This window comes from Festucalex cinctus, chromosome 8 (assembly GCF_051991245.1).
Source record: "Festucalex cinctus isolate MCC-2025b chromosome 8, RoL_Fcin_1.0, whole genome shotgun sequence".
Lineage (NCBI taxonomy): Eukaryota > Metazoa > Chordata > Actinopteri > Syngnathiformes > Syngnathidae > Festucalex > Festucalex cinctus.
Window position 1 is genome coordinate 25,283,062 of NC_135418.1, and position 20,698 is coordinate 25,303,759.

Below are 20,698 nucleotides of genomic sequence, written 5' to 3' on the forward strand. Positions count from 1 at the left end.
ATAAATGCTAATTTGGCACCAATTGAATCATTTTTAGTACAATAAAATGTAGTAATCCAAGAAAAGGTGAATTATTGACTGTAACAATAGTGTAAAGTAACCGGTAAAGTACTAAATATAGAAAAAGGTAGCCAAAAGGCTTCAAAAAGTATGATTGCATAACAAATACATCATTGTTGTGACTTTTGGCTTGTGCTAATGTACAATAATGGAAAATTACCATTTATTCACATTCACTTTTTTTATTTCATACAATCCAGTGCTATTTTACTTTATTGAAAATGTGGAACAAAAAAGTATTGAAGATGTGGAACCAAAAACAAAAAAGATTTGACTGTGTGATTGAAGATGCAGAAGACGACTAAAGACGATAGAGGGCGCTACTAGCACGCAGGTCCTAAAAGGTGCTGTTTAATGTTAAGGACGTTTTTATTACTGTAAATACTGAAGCTAGAAACTAAAAGTGTGCCATGGGAATTATCTGTATAAGACCATTCAGCGTAACGTGTCTTATTGTACATTTGTGGCGAGTTCGTCATATTCTTTAATGTGTAAATGTTTGCAAACGTTTTCTTCGAGAAAATGCCCACACATAGTGTGTGGCAGTGTGACCGCGGAAGCGGGTCGTCTCTCGGTTGATTAGCCGAGCGATTCCGTAATTGGCCGAGAATTGCCGAATCATCTGTCCTACCCGGACGGCTGGAGAAGCGGCAGGCAGCTGCGCCATGTTGGCCAACTCTCTCACGTATGTGAGGGCAAAAAATGAGAGAAAACACACTTGACGAGCACCACAACTAATCTTCCCGCGCGGGAGGTTGAAGACCGTGTGGTTTATCTTTTTTTCCCTCGTTTCTTTCCCCCCCGTCGTGGAAAAGAAGCGAAACCGGTAGGGGGGCCGGGGATCCGCATAGGCTCCGGACGGGCTAGGGAGGCTAAGCTCCCCACCGTCCCCATGAGGAGTACCGCTGATCCGGGCAGCGACTTTCCATGAAAAAAGGAAAGATCCGTGTCGCTATTTGGGCTTCGTTATCCCGCTTCTCTCGGGGGGGCTTGGGGCCTGTCTTGACTCCATGTGTGCGAGCTAAAGCGACGGTCGTTTCTCTATTGGTTGCGCTATTTTGTTTTTAATGTTTTAGTTAATTCTTGATTTATTTTTTTTATTTTTATTTTTTTTACAATGAGTTTACCACCGAAAGTAGTCCCCAAACCCGCCGCCGCCGTCGCAGTAAGTGGACCTGGAAGCGGACCCTCTCCGTCGAGCCAACTGCGGGCTACCCTGACCTCCGTGTCTCTGCCACCGGGAGCTCCAGCAGTCCCCCAGCCCGGAGCTGTACCACCAACTCAGTATCCTTTTGACCCGCACGGTAACATTTATATGTGGTTCATTAACATCCCTTTTCCCCTTTGTTTATGGGCCAGGAGTTCGACTTTTATTCGTGATAGTGGAGGCTGGATGTGATGGTGGTTGTGGGAGGGGAGGGAGACAATTAGCTAGGATGCTAAGCGTGCTAACGCTAGCCGGTTTTCGAAAGCTACCTGCCGGGATTATGTTTGTTTTGGAGGGGGCGGGGGGGACTTTTGTCCCCCGCACAACGCCACACCCAAAGTCAAACTAAAACTATCAGTAGTGCGTATTTTGATTCTTCTAAAGTTTCAAAGCGGGCTGACATTGTTGGTTAGAGCCAGGCTTTCATGGCTCTTGACACCGGTTACCGGCGCCCGGCCGGCTTTGTTCGCTTATCTGCGGTGGCTAACCGCATCGTACCAGAAGTGTGCTAATGTTAGCCCCAAAACAAGGCCCGGGTTTGGGGAGTGGGTGATTGTAACACTTCAACTGCCGTCGTGGAACGAAATGAAAGAGGTTGCAGTGTTTAACCCTGACAGGCCTGTCAATTATCAGCTCGATAAGCCCTAAAGTCAGGCGTCCAATAACGCTTTGGGTTTTCCTGGCTCAAATTGAGACAGAGGTTTGTACCATTCTGGCAATCACATTTTGGTGAAGTATGCATAAATGTGCTTTATCGTCAATAAACTCGTGGACAACTCATTGAAAAATACTTGACCATTTTCTGATTATACCCTTTTCAGCCGAAAGTGGAAGGTGCAATGCTTGTTTATTGCAAAATCAGATGAGCTTGGCTAGAAAAAGAAACAATATTTACCCCCAAAATGTCTGACTTTTTGGCAGAAGGAAAGAATATCGGTCGAAGTAACTTTGGGCTGCTATTATTGTTGTTGTTGTACAATTAATGTTTTAAAATAACTAAACTAGTGCAATGATCCCAGTGATCAGTGATAACATTTTATTTTTATTTTTTTATTTTTTATTTTTTTACATTTTGAATAGTCGTTTGTCTATATCAGGGGTCTGGCTTATAATATAAAATAAAATGTCAGTCCAAATTTTTAAGTTGTCAGTAAAAGAGAGATGAAAGGTCGATTAATAACTTTTTTAAATGACCTCGTGTTCAAAAAGTAAGAGGAAAAGCCGAAAATTACCATATAAATATGTTTTCCCTACAAATCTATACTATTGGTCTGTCCTCAATGTGAGCTATTTTTCAAAATTTTAACCAACCTAAAATGTTGTCTCTCTTTGGTGATGCCATGTCAATGATGAACAAATGTGCCGTTTTGGGGGTCTCCTGAAAATTACCAGTTTTGGAGGTACGTGGATTTGGATTCCGCCCAACACTTGCGGTATCTGAGCTTTTAAATGACCAAAGCTAAGTTTGGCAGGAGTACTTGGTTTAATTTAGTTTTTACGGTTATAGGTATGCACATTTTGACAATGATACAAAATTGTTAACCTGGTAATACACTCCACAGTAATTTCGTCGGGAAAAGGCGGGCCATTCTCTACAATAATTCGAGCTGGTTGGACGATGTGACATTCTACACCTTTTAACCAATCACGGCCACGGATGAAAATGCATTTGTGTCCGTTCATCGTTTTTGTCGAAGAGGGGGAAAAAAGCACGGACATCTTACCAGCTAGAAATGCATGATGCGCCTCTCGCTGTTATTCAACAAGGAAACGGTGAGTAATTCTGCGAGAACAGAATTAATTGTAGCATCCATTCGTCCACGTTAAGTTTGTTTGTTAGCCCCGGCGTCGGCGTCGGCGCTGGCTTCCTGGTTTCGTCAGTTCCATATCCCGTCCCCAAACACAATGTCGCTCTGTGATTGGCAGTTATCTGCGGGAGCGGTACAAGATGGTATTCTCCGGAGTTTGTGAACTCACAAATACCGTGAGAATTCATCTTGCAAGAGCAAGGTTACAAAATTGTGGTTTAAGAACACATTCTTAAGTACCAAGTTCCAACTAACCTATAAAAAAAGACACCGTAACATGTTGCTGGGTCATTAAATAATTTTTTTACTAAATGGCTCCGGTGCCTATCAAGTATTAACAACCGGAGCATGGTGCGATGCCAAATATCATTATCACATGCCACCACTGGCCTGTTTACCTTCACCTGTGTTGTTGGGAGATGTTCACACCGAGGACAGGCTAGCCTACTTTAGAGTGGAGTGAGTCACTGCACTTATGTCATCTCCTGTTACAGTTTCAGCAAGGTGTCAGTGTGAGACGGTGGCCAATGACATTCTCTTCCCAGTCAGTCATCAGTCAATGGCCCAAAGACCCAAAGTTGTTGGCTGAGTCACTGTAGGTCCAAATGTCCAATTCAGAATGAATGACATTAGATCTATTTTTTGGGGCTTTCTATTTATATTTATATTTCAAGTGACTCAATTCTGCCTACATGAAACAAACACCATGCGCAGAAGCCCAAATTGCAAGCAGATAATGCCACAGATGACATTGAGTGGACAACACTGAAGAAAACAATCATGTCTGGCTGAAATGATTAGTTAAATAAGGAATAATTGGATTGCAAAAAGTTTCACAGTGGGTGTTTTTTTTTTTTTTTTTTTTGAAATTATGTTTGTGTTTTTTGTACAGAGGCGGGGGTTGATACAGGTAGAATTGTATTCTCTCATCCTCGGGCCATGGTAAGAAAGAACAGTGTTTACTAAAAAATAAAATCCCTTTTATTTGCTCTTAAGGGTATTTTGGCCAAATCAAAAATGTTTGTTCAAAGAGTAAGGCTGGACCACAGTTATGTTATTGTGATTTTTATTCTCCACACTTTTTTGCCGCGTAACAACTCCCACATAATACTTCCATTGTTTAAATTCCAACTAGCTTCAAAAATTCACACCTCCCGGGGTATATATCGTCTGATTCCACATTACTTACAGTATTTGCACAATTTAACATTTTATATCAACTTTTCCCCATTCATTTTCAATGGGACAGACATTGAACTTTTTCTAAGTATCACTTTACACGCCCACTTCCATACATATCATCATTACCAGGTGTCTGATACTGTTCAGTGGCAAAGTTGGTAAAGCGTATTTTTTCAATTTACTTCATAAGCATTCCGCATGCATTCAAATCTTCAGAACATCAGCTATTAGCATTCAGCTTTCAGCATTCCCACACAATTTCTCCAGAAATTGCACTTAGTCTAGGTGTGGTTACACTTGGAGTACTTTTGTTCACTGCATGACTAATATAAGGGTTGTAAATGGGGTATATGCCACGGAGGAGGCGGGGCTTCCAACTTCCGGGTTTCACACTCCGTTCCCGTCGACGGTTGCGAATGTGTAGTGTGTCTGTCTCAGTTGTCCGAAGCATTTCAGAGAGCTGAGACGCCCTGGGCGGGAACCACAGTAGTGGCCGGAAATGGCGCTGATGTGTGAAACCCGGAAGTCGGAAGTTCGTGGCCTCTACCCCATACTTCTCTGACATAAACAATGGAAGACATCTAAAAGCTATGTTTGTTATGATTGCGAGTGCACGGGATCATCATTGCCAACTAGTGGCCCGGCATGCATATTACCTTTTTGCAGTCCTGTGTGGGCAGGGATCATTCTATCAAAAACACAGGTGAAAATATCTTGCTGTGACTTGTTTTTTGTTGTAGTGTTGGCTACTTGCTTGTATGTCACAATTGGCCTTAAGTGTGCTGTGGTAGTTACATTTAACAGAATACAGAGATTTGTTGTCGTCTCTGCTAACTCTGCAATGTCCTTGTTTGACTCCCCCTGACTGTTGAATTTGTTTAACCTACTTTCCACTGTATGGCTGTAAATGTTTATCATTGGGGGTATAGAAGTTTATAGACTGTTTTATGAAAGTGGAATGAATGTTGAGATTTCCGCTGCAGTGATTTACATTTACACCTTGAAAGCTTTTGTGTTACGTCATCCGACTTGTGAATGTCCTGTGACTGCTGATGGTCTGATACACCTGCGCCATTGATCAGATATGCCTTTTCCGGAAAACATTCCTCTTCCGACCAATAGCGTTACATTATTCGGTCGGTGACATTGCAGTTACCTAAGTTAACTGTCCTTATCATTTCTTCATCATGACCTTATTAATACACGGAATCATAACAGCATTCTATTTGTTTTCAGTTGATGAGAAAATGGTAAATGTGAAAAATCAGTTTGTGTTACTGTAATAGTCATCAAACCAGCCAAATGCGTAGCAGCACACTAATAAATTAGCATTCTAAGCATTCAAATAAACCTTATAAACATGAATTAACCTTTAGAAATTGCATCTGAATGTGCAAAATGAGGATGGAAATGGTCACAGTTCACTTAGAAAAACGTTCTGTAAGCCATGCGTGCCTGATAGTAAAAAGGCCACAAGAGGGCATCTTGATATCGATGTTTGGTATTATCGGCCGTTGTTATGCTCGATATATATGTAAGGCCAGTATCACCCCGATACCCAGACTTGGCATCAGCACTCGCCTGCCCCTAACAACTATGCTATAAATTGGTGTATCGCACAACTCTCGTGTTATCGCGAATGCGTATACTTTTTACTTGGCAGTTTTGAGCTAATGATAAAATAAAAATATCAATGGCAACGCCCATTTCTGCACTTGACATCCAAACGTCCCCTTTTTCTCACCTCTCACGGCGTATAGAATTTGTGTTATGTATCGTACTCTCGAGGGATGAAATGGTGCATATCTGTACTGTAGTTGGTTACCGTTCCTGTTCCTGGTTGCCAGAGGAACGCCCGGCGCATGCGCCTGCTGCCGCGCAAGCTCTGACAAAGGCGGCGCTGCTTAGCATTCAGCGCGAGAGGCCAAGGTGGCGCTTCCCACCATCTGCCCAACAAAGGCCCAGGTCAGCCAGCCTTGCTTGGGACCCCCTCCTGCTCTCCCAGCCACCTCTTCTTATTTCATTCCAACTCACCTCACTCCGCTCCAGGCCCAGCTGAGAAACTGACAGCTTTTTCCCAGGCTACTAAGATGATAGATGGCTTTAAACAGCAGGTCCAGGTGTCAAATTCAGATTAATATGTACTCTATATCATATTTTTTTACTATCAATACATTAAGTGAGACATCCCATATAACTGTGTTTACACTGACGGAAAACAATCCATATGTACAGACTTTAAAATTGAATTTAAACTATCAACATTTGGTAGTGACAACACAGGAGTAAATAACATTGAGGTAATATTTATGTGTTATCTAGTGGTTATTTAGTTGTCCACGGCATGTGTCACTTGAACTGTGCAGTAGCAGTAGTTATCTGCGCTACATTTGATCACATCACCCGCCAGACATGCCGTCACATTTAGGTATGAGGCCCAGCTCCAGCTATGTTGTATGTACAAGCTGCACATTGACACAACACTGTACTTAAGGGCAGGTGTGTGCGTGCGTGTAGCCTGCCTGTTAAAACGTCCTCACGTCCGTGTGCTGTGCTCATGGTGGGAAGTTATAAATAAACTGCTGAGCTGTTATGAGCCAGCAAAGGACAGAGTATTCCAGAGAGAGTGCACCCGTGGTTAAAGACAACTTCCTGCCTGATGTCAGAAGGCATGCTCGCTATTGTTTGCGTCCGTCGCCTCGTATCAGGTCTTTTTTTAATTATTATTATTATTTTTTAAATAATGATTTTTATAGAACAGAAACGGGTCCGTGTTGAGTCTTTAGTGTTTAATGTGCTTGTCTAGGTGTCATTTTGGCAAGGTTTGATACTGTAAGTGCTTTTTGAATTGAACTTGTTGATAATGGTTTCCTGGCTGTTGTTTTGAGCCATCTTTTTTTTTTCCATGGTGCCAGCTGACAAACGCTTCATTTCCCGGACAGGCTGATCTGAAGCAAATGACATAGTCATCCATTCCGACAGATTTGTCATGGTTTTTTGTTTTGTTTTTTTGTTTGCTGTTGTGCCGGATATGCTCCAAATGAGAACAATATGTATGTGATGTCCCCTCAAACTGTACTTGCAGACTTGCACAATAACGTTGGCACTGTTTTTGGAACTTAGGAGCATTTGGAGATGCTCCTTTGATGCAGACTTGACAAAGTGACGGGAAAAATGATTGATAGTCAGGTATAGTGGAGGGCATTTATTTGTTCTGACTGTCACTATACATTGCTGGGGAAAAAAATATTACCGTAAAATCCTTTCACTTTTTTTTTTTTTTTTTTTTAATCTCAAATCGAGGGGGGGGGGGTTATACAATGGGCTAAATAACTAAAAAACAAACAAACATTGTTTTCAATATTTACTTGTGCCTAAGCACTCCCTAGGGGTTTTAAAAAGAAAAAGAAGCATACTTTGATTCCAAAATGTTACTTAATAATATATTACAAATTTAGATAACTTTCACTACTCACCTTGAATTAAAGAGCATCACAAATACCATCGTATTTGATGAACGTATCAGAACTACGATTTGCTCACCTGGGGGCAACCCCTGACGATGCCTCCTGTGCTACTGAAACGTTGACATTTTTTAAAGGCCTCGTCAGTTATTGGCCTGACTGACGTGGCATTTTATACAAACCCCTATTCTGGACACGAGGTGAATTCTAATGACTTTTGCTGATCTTAGACAGGTTTTTGCACATTTTCTTTCTCTTTTCTAAATTCCTGTGCAGTCTATCCCTGCTATTTGCTGGGAATATGAACCAGGCCGGTTTGTAAATGGCGCAAATTATGCATATAATTGATTGAACGCCCAAGCAAGAAAAAAAGTGCAAATACTGTACAAATCTGAGGGCACCGAACCGCAAATATGCAGGGCTCAACTGTTTGAGGTTTTTTTTCTGTCAGTCCGTTAGGTAGTAAACAAGTTGGGCCTGAATTTTTTTGTGCCATTTGTTGGTTGTAGCATGCCGTGAAGGCCAAAGTTCCTCCACAGATGTACAAAAGATTCTTAACAAATGTGTAATTCCCAATCTTGAAATTAGAAACAGTATAGGGTTAAATATTCTTTTTTAATGTATTAATTCACAAATATATTTTATAAGAGCACATGTAACAGTTCCCAGATTTTGGTGTGCGAGGCTTGAATCCACAAAGCTAGCACCTATTGTTCGTACCGCAGTGAAAGAGTGGTCTCAGCTGCAGCACGCAGTTAAAGCTTTGTTAGTGCCACTTCGTGTGTGTGTGTGTGTGTGTGGGGGGGGGGGGGGGGGGGGGGTGTTTGGGAAAGAATAAAAGTGAGAGGGGAGTGGGCCGACAGGGAGAGTGTTTGCACCACCTGGGACGTGTCTGCTCACTTCCTGTGCCTCCTCTCTCGAATCTTCGTATCTGAGAGTTCCAGGTAGCCTGCGTAATTGAGAACAGATGATGCCGGATTCCTCACCGTGATGTGGAGAGTCTTTAGTTGTAAGGCTCTGGTCATACTGCAGCTAAATTCAGTTTTTTTTGCCAATATGGGACATGTTTGTGAAAAGTAGAAACAAAGTGTCGCAGGTAAATGCCTGCGGCAAAGTGCTTCACCTCGAGACCTGTGCGGGGAGGTTGATGCAGAATCTTCCACAGCAAAAGCCTAACTTTTATCATCTCCACCTGTCTGAGCAGGAGAGGAGAGAGGTGAAGTAGCAATAAAACTGACCAAAATCCAGATGTCATTGGGTAAGGCAGGACAAGAAACTGGTAGTAATGGTTGTAGTAGTAACAATAGAGCAGATGCCTGACCACACAAAAGACTCAAGTCACGACTCACTACAGCACAGATTTTTTTCTCTCTTTTTTTTTTTTTTTGCCCGAAAGACTCTATAGTCGGTATGATTAGTAGACCTGGCAGGGGGCCAAGAGCGGCCTGAAGAACGCTGGCTTGGGAGAATAGGGAGGCGTGACTCTGGGCCAGGAGGGAGACAGCCAGACGCTCGGTTTCCCCTAAACCATGTGACCAGCGGTTTGCGAGTGTGACACAGACGCGCAGCCAAGCAGGTTAACCGCGGGCTTCCCTGTCATGTGTGGCTGTTTGGCGCTCCCTCTTTTGGTCATCTGTGATGCCTCGCTAAGTGCCTCTCTGCTTCACCATTCATCAGCCCGTTCAAAACGCTGCTCCTTGGCTCGCGTTCAAGCTGATCAAGTCAAGACAGGACGTTTTGTGTTTTACTATTTAGTTATATTCTACAGTTCCCCTTGTGCAGGGTGAGCAGTCGTCTTAGCTGCCCCCAGTGCCTTTAAAATCCACTTCACGTTTTTCCCTTTAACACTACAAATGGTGAAAGGTACATCGTGTACTTTTTTTTTTTTTCTTTTTTTTTTGGAGAGAGGCATGTTTAGTGGGGAGGAGCACTTGGAGGAGATCCTTGAAATGAAACCCGGCAAGCTGTTGAACTTCGAGGAAATCCCTTTTGGAAATAATGTGCTTTAGCATGGTTGACACAATAATTCTATCATTTTCTACTGGCTTAAAACTTCCTTTTAGTGTACTAAATGTGATTGTATATCATCAGTGAGGTTTTTTTTATTATTATTATTATTTTATTTTTTTATTATAGCTCTCTCTTGAAATCAACAACCCGAAAAGGTCCATTTATCACAGTGCTGGTTTTTCCTTAAAATGATCCTTTGCAGAATTCCTCGGGTTCCACAGTCACTGGATGACAGAATCTTCTCCACGCAGCCTGGAGTTGCTGCCGTCTACAGTGTGAGTATACACACACACGCACGCACGCTCACACACATGTGGCCAGGACACATACTACACACACAAGGTGTACAGTACTCACAATTTTCACCACTGAAATTAAATGAAATTCTATTGATACGCTGCAGCCAGAAAAATTGCACGTTATTGTATAAAAACCTAGTAAAACATAATACAGAATCGAAAGAAATAGTTTGTCGAACGCATAATCTCCAGGGCTGGGTTTTAAAAGAAATCAAATAATCGATATCGAATCAATTTTTTTTTAAGCCTGATATTGATTTGTAAAACCATTATTTCAATATCTTTTTCCCAAAAATTCTTCAGAAAATGGAATTTTAGAAGCCATTTTTTTAATCTTACTTTTTTTTTTCTTGAAATGTACTCTTCACATGAATTTAAAAGTATTTTCTTACATTTCTGAAAGACCTGATACCCAGCCCTAATAATTACTTTGTCTTTCTGCATGTTGGATGTGCACCTTTTAAGGGGTGTGGCCCAGCAAGTGACATCAGGAGTCAAGTTTGCCAGTGTGAGCTTCTTGGTTGCGGCCAAAAGCAGGTCCCTCCGAGTATATTTGTTAGATACCACTGTAGTATGTAGTCTGCAATGCCAGTAATCATTCAAGTCTAATATAAATACGCACCTGAGTATCTAACCCTTTATTGGCAGATGGGCGTTGCTCACCAAATTCCAGCAATTCAATCCAAGTCATCCTGCTTATTCAAAGTACCAAATGTGCTTTTGGCCAAGGTGGAATTGATGAGTTTACATGGCACGCTGTATAATCACTGTAAGATTTGTCAATTAAAGCCGTGCCCGTGGCGTGAAGTGCTCCCTCCGTTTGACAGATCCTATACAGGCGCCCCTCCCCCATACCATCACTCCATATGTCCTCCGAATCAGTCAGTCGCCCACCAGAGCAGGCTCCTCCCCCTGGCAACGGCAGCGAGATTAGTTGCTTTATCCTGGGTCATGTGAGGGAAGTGGGCCACACAAAGGAGCTGGAGAGACGTGCACAAACGATGGCCGCTGCACGCCGGGTGCTGATGAGCTGAATGTTGCCGTTGTTGAAAGGAAAAAGGGTCTTTTGAGGGAAGAGTTGCGTTGTTGAGACGTACGGGGCTTCTTGTTGCCTTCCTGCAGTGTCTGCGCTCATTCTGCCGTGTGTCAGAATGGCGAGAATGGTGCCAGCTGCGACGGGCGAGACCTTTTGTGCCACGCCGCCGCTCTGAACTGAGCCGAGTGGGCACTTTCACACAGCATGCCGCGATCGGATGATTAGGCTGGATTTACACTGAACGAATAAAGCTCGTATCCCACTGAGGGGCGAATGTTTGCGAAGCTAGAGAATGTTAATTTCTCAACAGGGTTCTTAACGTTTAGCGACCTTGAAGGAACTCTGAAGACAAATCATCAGTTTACTTTAAAAACAGACATAAAACAAAAAAGAATTTAACATTATACATTTGAACCAAACGATATAATTTCGTTTGAATCTGTTATCATAATGCTAAAATACAATGCAAAATGTTATAAACTGGCAAAGGGAAATTCGTATCGGTCTTTGGGTGATTATAAACCTTAAAACACAAGACTTGCTGGCATTTATTCACTCCGCTCTTTTGGGAACAATGATTAAAATGGCAAAACGCTATGATAATACACTGAAAGTCATAACCTTTCTGTTCATTTTGCTTCCTGTCTTGACCTCAGTGCTATCTGTATGTTGCAGCATAACATGGTTTACGTTGAAGTTGTGTAACTCTAAATTTGGACACCTGTAAAATCCCATAAAAAATGATTACTATTGTGGAGGTTCACATTCTTTCAGTGACATCAAGCTTGCATTAACGAGGTATATCGGGCTGTTTGATTATGAAGAAAATATTAATCACTATTATTTTGGTCATAATTGAAATCATGATTAGGACGATCATTTATTTTTTGGCACAAAATAAAACGTTTAAACGTGAATATTAAGACAAATAATATTAAACACTTTTCCTTTTGGATGAAAGAATTTATTCACTCAGTTATTTTAAAATTAAAAAAGGTGCAAATGTATACATTTTAAACAACTAAGAACATTTGTATTGATCTTTTCTTGAACGATTTTGCTGATTTTGTAATTGTGGAGCGTGCTAATTGAAATTGGAATTGAATTTTGATTAATTGCACAGTCCTAACGATATGCACTCACATTAATTTGGCAGGTGTCTAATATGTATCAGATTTGTAACCACTTTCGGAAGAGGCTTCTTTCCAACCCATGAAATGTAAATCCAGCCTTTGAATTGATGCATGACTTCAGCACAAGCTTCAGACAGCGAGTCACATTCAACACATGGCGGGACAAGTGTCAAACCGTGCAGCCTTGCCAGCATTTCCGTGTTAGCAGCACTGATTGGACGTTAACCGTACTGTTTTCCCGTCCTCCAGCTCCCCAGGCACGCTGGCCCCCCTTACACCCCTCACGACATCACAAAGGGACACCCGAGCTTGGCAGGCACCCCGCCCGGTCATGCCCACTCCCCGGCGCTCTCTCAGGTATCCGTACCCACAGCTCCCACGTATCGCTATCCTAAGGGCTGGGAGACGGGCGCAGGGGTGAGTTTGTGTGACATACGCCGCCTTCATCCTCTCTGCGTACTCATGTTTGCGATTTCCCCAAATGTCTGCTTTTATGTGTTAAGTACGTATTCCTTTTGTTCTTAATCTGAACACAGGCGTAAAATGTGCATGAGTTAAAATATGATAACTGGTTATGGTAATCTATTCCTAATATGAATCTCCAATGGATGCTGAGGTAAAATTATGTGGGTAAATTAGCTGTTTCTCTGTGTATTTTCAAAACAGCCCTTTCATTATATTGGGCTTCATCCACTTAAGCGTTTAGAAAACTCCACTGGACACTATGCAAAATCCTCGTCGCCTTTGTGACACATGCACACCGGCCAATATTCTTCTCACCACTGTGCATATGTTAGTGAATCCGGTGGTTTTTGGTTTCAATACTGTATTGTTACTGTCTTAGTTTAAGTGCATGTTGGGTGTTTTGGGACCGCTCGTTTACATACCAGTAAATGCGATGGACAAACACAACGCCAGTTCAGCTGCACTTGAGGCCAATTTCGGAACAACCGTGCCATGTATTCCCTGGAAATATGTGAGACTATCATAGGAATCTTCGGTGTTGGCAGTTCGGTCGCCCACTGTGCGCCCTGGGAGCAGCTCTGGTCTTAACGTGCTAAAAATAGCTCACTCAGCCAGCACACTCTTAAATGGGCACAACCGTACTGACGGTAGCTCGGAGAAAAGGAGATAAACTGGCCTCCACATGGCTCTGATGAGCAATAACGCGCCGCAAGACTTGCAGACCTTCAGGGTGCCACTATGTGCAAGACATCAGCCCCAATTTAATAACATTTACTGCAGCCGCATGCAAATACTACCAGCTGACTTGATCGCAAGATGCGCTGTCCATAATACTGTGGCCGATGAAGCGTGTGCTCCTCAATTGACTTACATCTGACCTCAACATCTTGTTATCTCCACTCTTGACAGTCTCCGTACAACCCTGGGCAGAATGCTGGCTCCGCCCCGCTAGTGTATTCTCCTCAGACGCAGCAAATGAATGCACAGCCACAGAGTCGCCCGGTGAGTGTCACCCCAGGCCCCTCTCATGCATCAGCCACCACCCGTAACTGTGACAGTCAGCGTTCGAGCCCGGTGGTCACGATTTTCAAAATAGGAAGATGGGTCAGGTCATATCATAGATTAGGTCAAAAAGTAAAAATGTGCATTTTAAATATTTAAGATAAAGAATTAGCCTTTTTTTTTATTTTTTTGTTGTTGTTGTTGTTGTTGTTGTAATTGATTTAAGCAGTTCAGAAGATGGATGGAAGGATTTGGTGGTTCAGAGGTTGTGGGTTTGAATCCGGGGTCCAGCCTTCTTGTGTGGAGTTTGCATCTTCTCCCCTTGCTTCGTGTTTTCACCACTTGTTTTGGCTTCCTCCCTTACATAAAAATCATACATGATCAGGGTCATTGATCCATATCGATCCACCGGTACATAGGTGTGAATGTGCGTGTGAAGGGTTTTGTGCATCGATGCCCTGCGATTGGCTGATAACCAGTCTTGGGCCCAAAGTTAGTTGGGATAAGCTTCAGCTACCTACGACCCCTAATGAGGGTGCACTAGAGTAAATGAATTATTTCCAATATATTAGTTAACCAGTTATTTGATTAGATACGCGGATAAGCAAATTAATATATCATTTTTTGAAAAAAACATAACATTTAAATGAAGGGGGGAAAAAAATATATTACAGCCCACCTAACAGTCAATCAGGCTTTTTATCAGATGGTGCCTTTTACACAGAGTGGTGTGGAAGAACCCTGTCAAGCACTTTTTGGTTGAAATAGAGAAGACACTCTACACTCAAACAGTGTAAAGTTGCAAAAAGCACACCATGAATTAGTTTTGTGTATCAGAAGTGTAGAATACTTCGATGCCTGTAACGGGAAGGCGTACTCGGTTACCTTTCGAGTGGATTTTTTTCATTTGCTTGTTTTATTTAAAGCCTAGAAGTATCTTTCATACTAAAACTGTAATTAGGACTTTGAATATGACCATACACATACACAGCAATCGCGTAGGTTAAGTGACTACTGCGCATTCCAAAGTGTGCATTTTGGTTTTGAATGGCTCACTGTCATAAATCGAGGCCCGCCTGTGGTGTGACGTTCTCAATGAGTTCAAGCCCTGGTTTGTCAGTTTGATTAAGGCAATGTTGCTGCATCATGCACTCCTGCAGATTGGTCGCTCTTTACCGTCTGCCACACTGCTCATCTCTGTGTCTCTTGTGCTCTTCCCTCTGCCTGCTTTGCCACCACTGCTTCAAACATCCTCCCTCCAATCAGTTTGCGACGGGCCCACGACCGACCCACCATCAGGTACATACTACGACTATCATGTTCCTGCTTGATATGTTGATTCGAAAGCTTGGCTACTTAGTGTTCAACAATGATACCGTGGGACCTTCAACTCACAAGCTTCGACTTTGACTTCTGTGATCCAATGTCATTTGAGTCTAAGGCTGTACTAGTGGTCATGTCTAACCGTCTAGTCTTTGTCACAATGCAAATGCCAACATGTCAGGTTACCGACAGCCTACTTTGTAACTTGCTGAGTCATCATACACTAAGCACCCACCAACTCCTCCAGATGCAAAACTATCTTCGACTACCTTCTTAAACGTCAGCTTTTTTTTTTCTTTTCTTTTTCTGACAAGTCATATGAGGTCAATGAGTGTGTAGTGTTTTGTGTCTTTAGTGTGAACACACACACACAGTGCATGCGCTGGCTGTCACTAACTGGCGCTATGCTCTGTTGTGCCGCCACGGAAGTGGAGTCGGAAAGCAGATGAAGCCGAACACTAAGGCTTTTTATTCCAATGGAGAAACGTCCATTGTGCCCGGAGTAAGACACTCCATGTGCAGCCATGAGCAAATTCATTCACTTGGTCAAGAGTGTTATGTATTTGGCGTAGATTGCGTCTTCTTTTGAGTTCAATTGCATACTTTGGTGGACCGAGTGCGTTTGTGCACGCACTTTACCCAAAAATACAAAAGGTCTGTGGAAATGATCACTCAGCATTCTGAGTGTTTGACCAACAGATCATATCTGTTGGACTTACGCTGCTTGATTTAAGTGACACAATTCTCTTGAGTGTATACACGCAAGCAAATTATTTGCACATCTGGTTAAATTGTGATAAAAGCCTTAAAATGAATCCAGAAGTAGGGGTGTTAAAAAAAATCGATTTGGCAATATATTGCAATATTACAGCACACAATTCTCGAATCGATTCAATACGTGGCCGAATCGATTTTTAAACATCCATTTTTGATGGAACAATATTCGACAAGACGTCTTAGTCATGGTTTGAGTTCAAACCTTAAGCACGGAAAAAAATTATATTAATGGAACATTAAGCCTTAATATTTTATTTCAATGCTGTTCAAACATGAAACTGTGTTAAATACAGAGGCTCACAGTTATAAGGCTGCAGTTTCAGAGAAAATACATTTTCATACAAATCTTAGTGTACAAGTTTACTGATTAGTATTTTCTAAATTTGAGTAAAACAAAATATTAACAATCGACTTATAAATTTGCATCTGGGTTAATCTGTATCGAATCAAATCGTGACCTATGAATCGTGATAGGAATCAAATCGTCAGGTACTAGGCAATTCACACCCCTATTCAAAAGCATACTCGCACTTAAATCGGTAGAAATGGTTCACCAGACGCAGAATCAAGATCCTCCCATGGTTTTTGGTCCCCAGACCTCAACCCCAAAGATCCCACTTCCAGTATTCTCCATTTTGTAAAACATAGCAGAAGATTACGTGCTGTTTTGTTTCAGAAGGGGGTTGTATAAAGTATTAACATGGTACTAATAAATGTGGCGCACATCGATTGATGATGAATTATTTCTTAATGTGATTTTTTTTTTAACAGAATAAATATGCACTTAATGGTTTGATTTTTTTTTCACTTTTTCTTTTGGGTCATATTTATTTATTTATTTTTAATGAATTTATTAGAAGCTGAACATCTTAATCGGATGTCAATAAAGGGTAGTGTACTGTACTTGCATTTACACACAAAGTCACAAACCTGAAGCAAGACATACAAAAAGAGACAAACATACTAGTACACAAAGCAACTCACACATACAACTCGCACACTTCAGAGAGGTATTCCCTGGCCACCTCTGGTTTTGCTAAATTAGCATTTTGGGACCCTATTGAGCCTCTGTGGCCATTCGCCGCTACATCGAATCTCACAGTGAGGGTGATCGGACAGCAGCTTGTCTTTTCTAATTTTGGTACTACCGTGAGTCACATCCCCATCCTGTAGCTACACTTAGCAGACATTGTGACCAATAATAACAATATTACGCCTGTCTCCGTTATGGCTCCTGGGGGAGAAAACAACACCCAACCGAGCCTTGATTTTTACATCATCAGATTCAAACATTGTTTTGTCTGTATTTTGACTGGAATGATTATTAGAAGAGGGACGCATCACTCGCACCTATTATTAGATTCATTTGACCACTTTTGGGCCAAGTGTTATTTGAAGTGTTTGTTCAGAGCCGCTTTGTGAGTGGCTGTGTGCGCAAGGCAGGCAAGCAGTGATAAGAAAGTGACGCAGTTCAGGGGAAACAGATAAATGTTTCTCCTTTAGAAAATGAAAGAGAAAAATTAGGTTCAAGGTTCAAGCCGTTGGGCTAATATATTTTTTTTTTAATGTAAGTATTTAAGTGCTGGATTTACACTGCAGGTCTAAGTGACCAATGCTGAATTGTGAAAGCATGTGTCTACTTCACTGAGTGTTTGTGGCTTTAGGTTTGTGGCTCAATGTGTGTTTTGTGTATACGTGGGTAGCTTGTGCGTGTGGCTGAAGGTTTTCGTCTGTTTGTATTTTTGAATGTGTGTTTATCTTTGTGTGTGCGCGAGAGGGGTTACAGATTTGAGTCCGTTTGTGTGTACTTGTCTTTTTGTGTCGTGTTGCTGCTGGTTGGTGACGCTGTCTTTGACCACGTGTGCGTATTAGTGTGTCGTGTGTATCTGCAGGTGTGTGGACGTGTTTGTTTGTCCTTCCTTCGTGTGTGGTTGTATGTGAGTGTGTACATGCGGACAAGCCAATAAATTGTGACTGTATCCAGCAAGCGTTTTTCCACTGGCTCTCTTGCTCAATGCTCATTGTGAGGCTGGTACTTTTCGTCCCATTGGTGGTCCGTGTCGGTTCGACAGAAATGGTTGCGTGTTGTGTGCCTGCATGCGCGTGTCTGCAGTCTCACCAGTGCAATTGGCTTTTCTCTCTTTCCTGCTCTCAAGGGAGGATTCAGGCCCATCCAGGTAATACGTTTGCACCGGCTGACCTGCATGGCATGATGATGATGATGATGAGGAGGATGGTGATGATGATGATGATGATGATGATGAGGGTCATCGCAACTGGCTCTCCCGTCCCCTCCTCATGTGACGGACCCCTGGCGTCATCTTTTTTTATTTGTACAGAGCAGGTGTGGGGAACCGTTGGCCTGTTTTGAAGTATTCAGAGGGCCCCACTAAATTTAGGAACAAATCCTGATGCAGAGATGAAACTCGTGTTTATTATTAGACATGATGCACATTTATGAGCTGCATTTTTGCCCACTGGCTGTAGGTTCCCCACCCCTGCTGTAGAGAAAACACTTTGACTTGCACCCATTCATCATTTGCCATTTTGTCTTTGTGCATGACTCATCTCCTAACCAGCTTGCACACTTGCACCAACAGCATGTGGCATTAACAAGGCACATATGCACGTTTTACTAACATCGTGCTCCCTCGATAGTAAGACAATCTAGAGAACCCATTATATCCCTTTTGCATGGATACACTTACAGGAGATTTATTATAATCTTTTTGCTGATCAACTTCCCATATTTCCAGTGAGCAGTTTACAAGAAAAGCCATTGAAGTTGATTAATTATGCAAACGCTGAAGTGCTTTTATACTTCCACCTTTCTCAACTAATTTAAACCTTTCCAATGTCAAAATATTCAGCTCCTTTAGGACAGACTAGGATTAAAAAATAAAAAACAAATTAAATTCCTGTAATTCTACATTTTCCACCAGTAACAAATTCATTCATATTCAAGCTGCTCTATGAAACAATTTGGCCAAAAATATTTTTACAATAGCCTGTTTATTTGACCACTTTTGACTGGAACGTCTTCTAAATGGTAGTTTAACACCTTAGCTGCTCACAATGGGTTATAGTTTTCAGACCCGATTCAGGTTCGAATTTCCCTTCCTTCTGTCTGCCATATGACATTATGTGCGCGTTGTGTATGTGAAGAAGGAAGTGTGCAGTTTCATTTTTTGGCCACAGGTGGCAGTAGCGATTCGAAGTTGAATTTTCTGCGCTCAGCAGCTTTAATGTATAAACTTGACAAATTCACCTAATGGAGAAGTTTTCCAAATTCACCTCAAATTAGCCAAGTCGAATCATTCCAACATTCCCAATATTCCAATTTTTTAGTCCACATTTTCCATGAGGAAATGTTACTAATTTAATCTTTTTCTTTTCCCATTTACAATGCCGAGCTACAGACAACTTGGGATTCAGTGTCTTGGCCAAGGACACTTCAACAGCACACAAAGAAAGAGTGAAGTTAAAACTGGCAAATTCCAGTTTTCTCGAGCGACTTCCCAAATTAATGCAGGTTTTTAAAAATACAAATTCATAATTTCTCAACTACTTAAAATCATTCTGAATTAAAGTAGTTTGAGGATCCAAAAATTCCTCCTTTGTGAAAAGTCCACGTTTTCCTAGAGAAAGTTCTGAAATTTAAGGAGACATTTTTCACCCAAAATTCAACATTTCTTAACTGTTTCAAATCATTTTAACTTGAAAATTTTAACATCCTCAAAAAATTAAACTTTTTGAAAAATCTACAGTTTCCTTGTGAAAATTCTCAAACAACTGGATAAATTTTACAAATGCACTTTTATGCATATAAATCTATCTCACGTTGTACATTTCCTACATGTCGACAGTTGTAATTCATCTAATGTAGGCAGATCCTACTGTAGTGTTAAGGTTGATTATGATTTTGAATATTTGTCATCAAAAAAGAAAATTATCATTAAAGAGGCAGAAGCAGTGAACCATTTGGTGGTTTTAGAACAAGCTTCACGCGCCTTCCATATGGATCCGTTTTCTTCTCAGGAAATGCTCATCCACTCGACTAGGCATCAATTCAATCTCAAAGTGGTTGCTTTGTTGAAGTCTTACAATGCCAGCAGGGTGCTTACAACAATCAATCAAGCCGACTTATAAACTTTAAACCAATCAAGTAGGCCACTTGAAGAGCCTTTACAATGGTGTATAATGTTAAATACTGAGTAGTGATATTAATGAAGTCTAAGTGCTCCAGGTCACAAATATTTTTATGAAACATGGAGCCAGATTATTTATTTATTTTTATGTATTTTTTTTTTTTTAAGTTTTACAACAGCAAATATTGAAATTAGTGCAAGTGTGAAATGGGCATCTCACCTCGGGCTGGATCACTTTTGGACAAAAAAAACAAAACTGCAACACTGCGTCATTGGCAGCTTCACAAAGCACAGTGATTCTGTGATGTCACAAAAGGAACCTTCTGTGTATGCTCCCTTTATTGTCCAATGTAAAGTACTGTAAACAATTGTTTATTTAGTGTAATCATTAGTGGTGTGAGGCTGTTTTGTTATTTTAGGTTGTATCTGTGCTATTGAGTGGATTCAGCTTTTGAACCTCTGCCAAGCTTAAAAGCATGTGGTTGGTTGGTTAGTGTGTTAATATATATTTCGTTAACTAGCAGTTCTGTGCTTTAACTGCATTTTGTGATTCCATTAAATATGGAAAGAACTGGTTAGATTTTGTCGCAGATAAAGATGCCCACGTTGAAATGTATTTGTTTTTCATTATTGTGTGCTTGAATTGAGGTGAGGCAGGGCACTGATCCAACTTCGGTGTGAGGCAATAACTTGGTAGCGTATTTGTAATGCACTTTATCAGCACCTGCAGGACTGGAGTGGAACAGTATCATCGACAATTTAGCGCTCTGAGTGTCATTGTACT

General features: G+C 41.4%; 1 protein-coding gene across 3 annotated transcripts in view; it reads left to right on the forward strand.

Moving 5' to 3' along the window:
* Positions 1-673: 673 nt before the first annotated feature.
* eif4g3a (eukaryotic translation initiation factor 4 gamma, 3a) overlaps positions 674-20,698 on the forward strand; it is a 37,306-nt gene continuing 17,281 nt past the window's right edge. The window contains exons 1-6 of one of the 3 annotated variants that reach the window (XM_077530537.1): positions 674-1,344; positions 9,934-10,006; positions 12,449-12,616; positions 13,574-13,666; positions 14,933-14,965; positions 17,923-17,943. In XM_077530537.1, the coding sequence (XP_077386663.1) occupies positions 1,178-1,344; positions 9,934-10,006; positions 12,449-12,616; positions 13,574-13,666; positions 14,933-14,965; positions 17,923-17,943 (555 nt within the window). In that variant the 5' untranslated portion in view covers positions 674-1,177. The remainder of the gene's footprint in view (positions 1,345-9,933; positions 10,007-12,448; positions 12,617-13,573; positions 13,667-14,932; positions 14,966-17,922; positions 17,944-20,698) is intronic. The other 2 variants (XM_077530538.1, XM_077530539.1) reach the window with 2 other exon arrangements.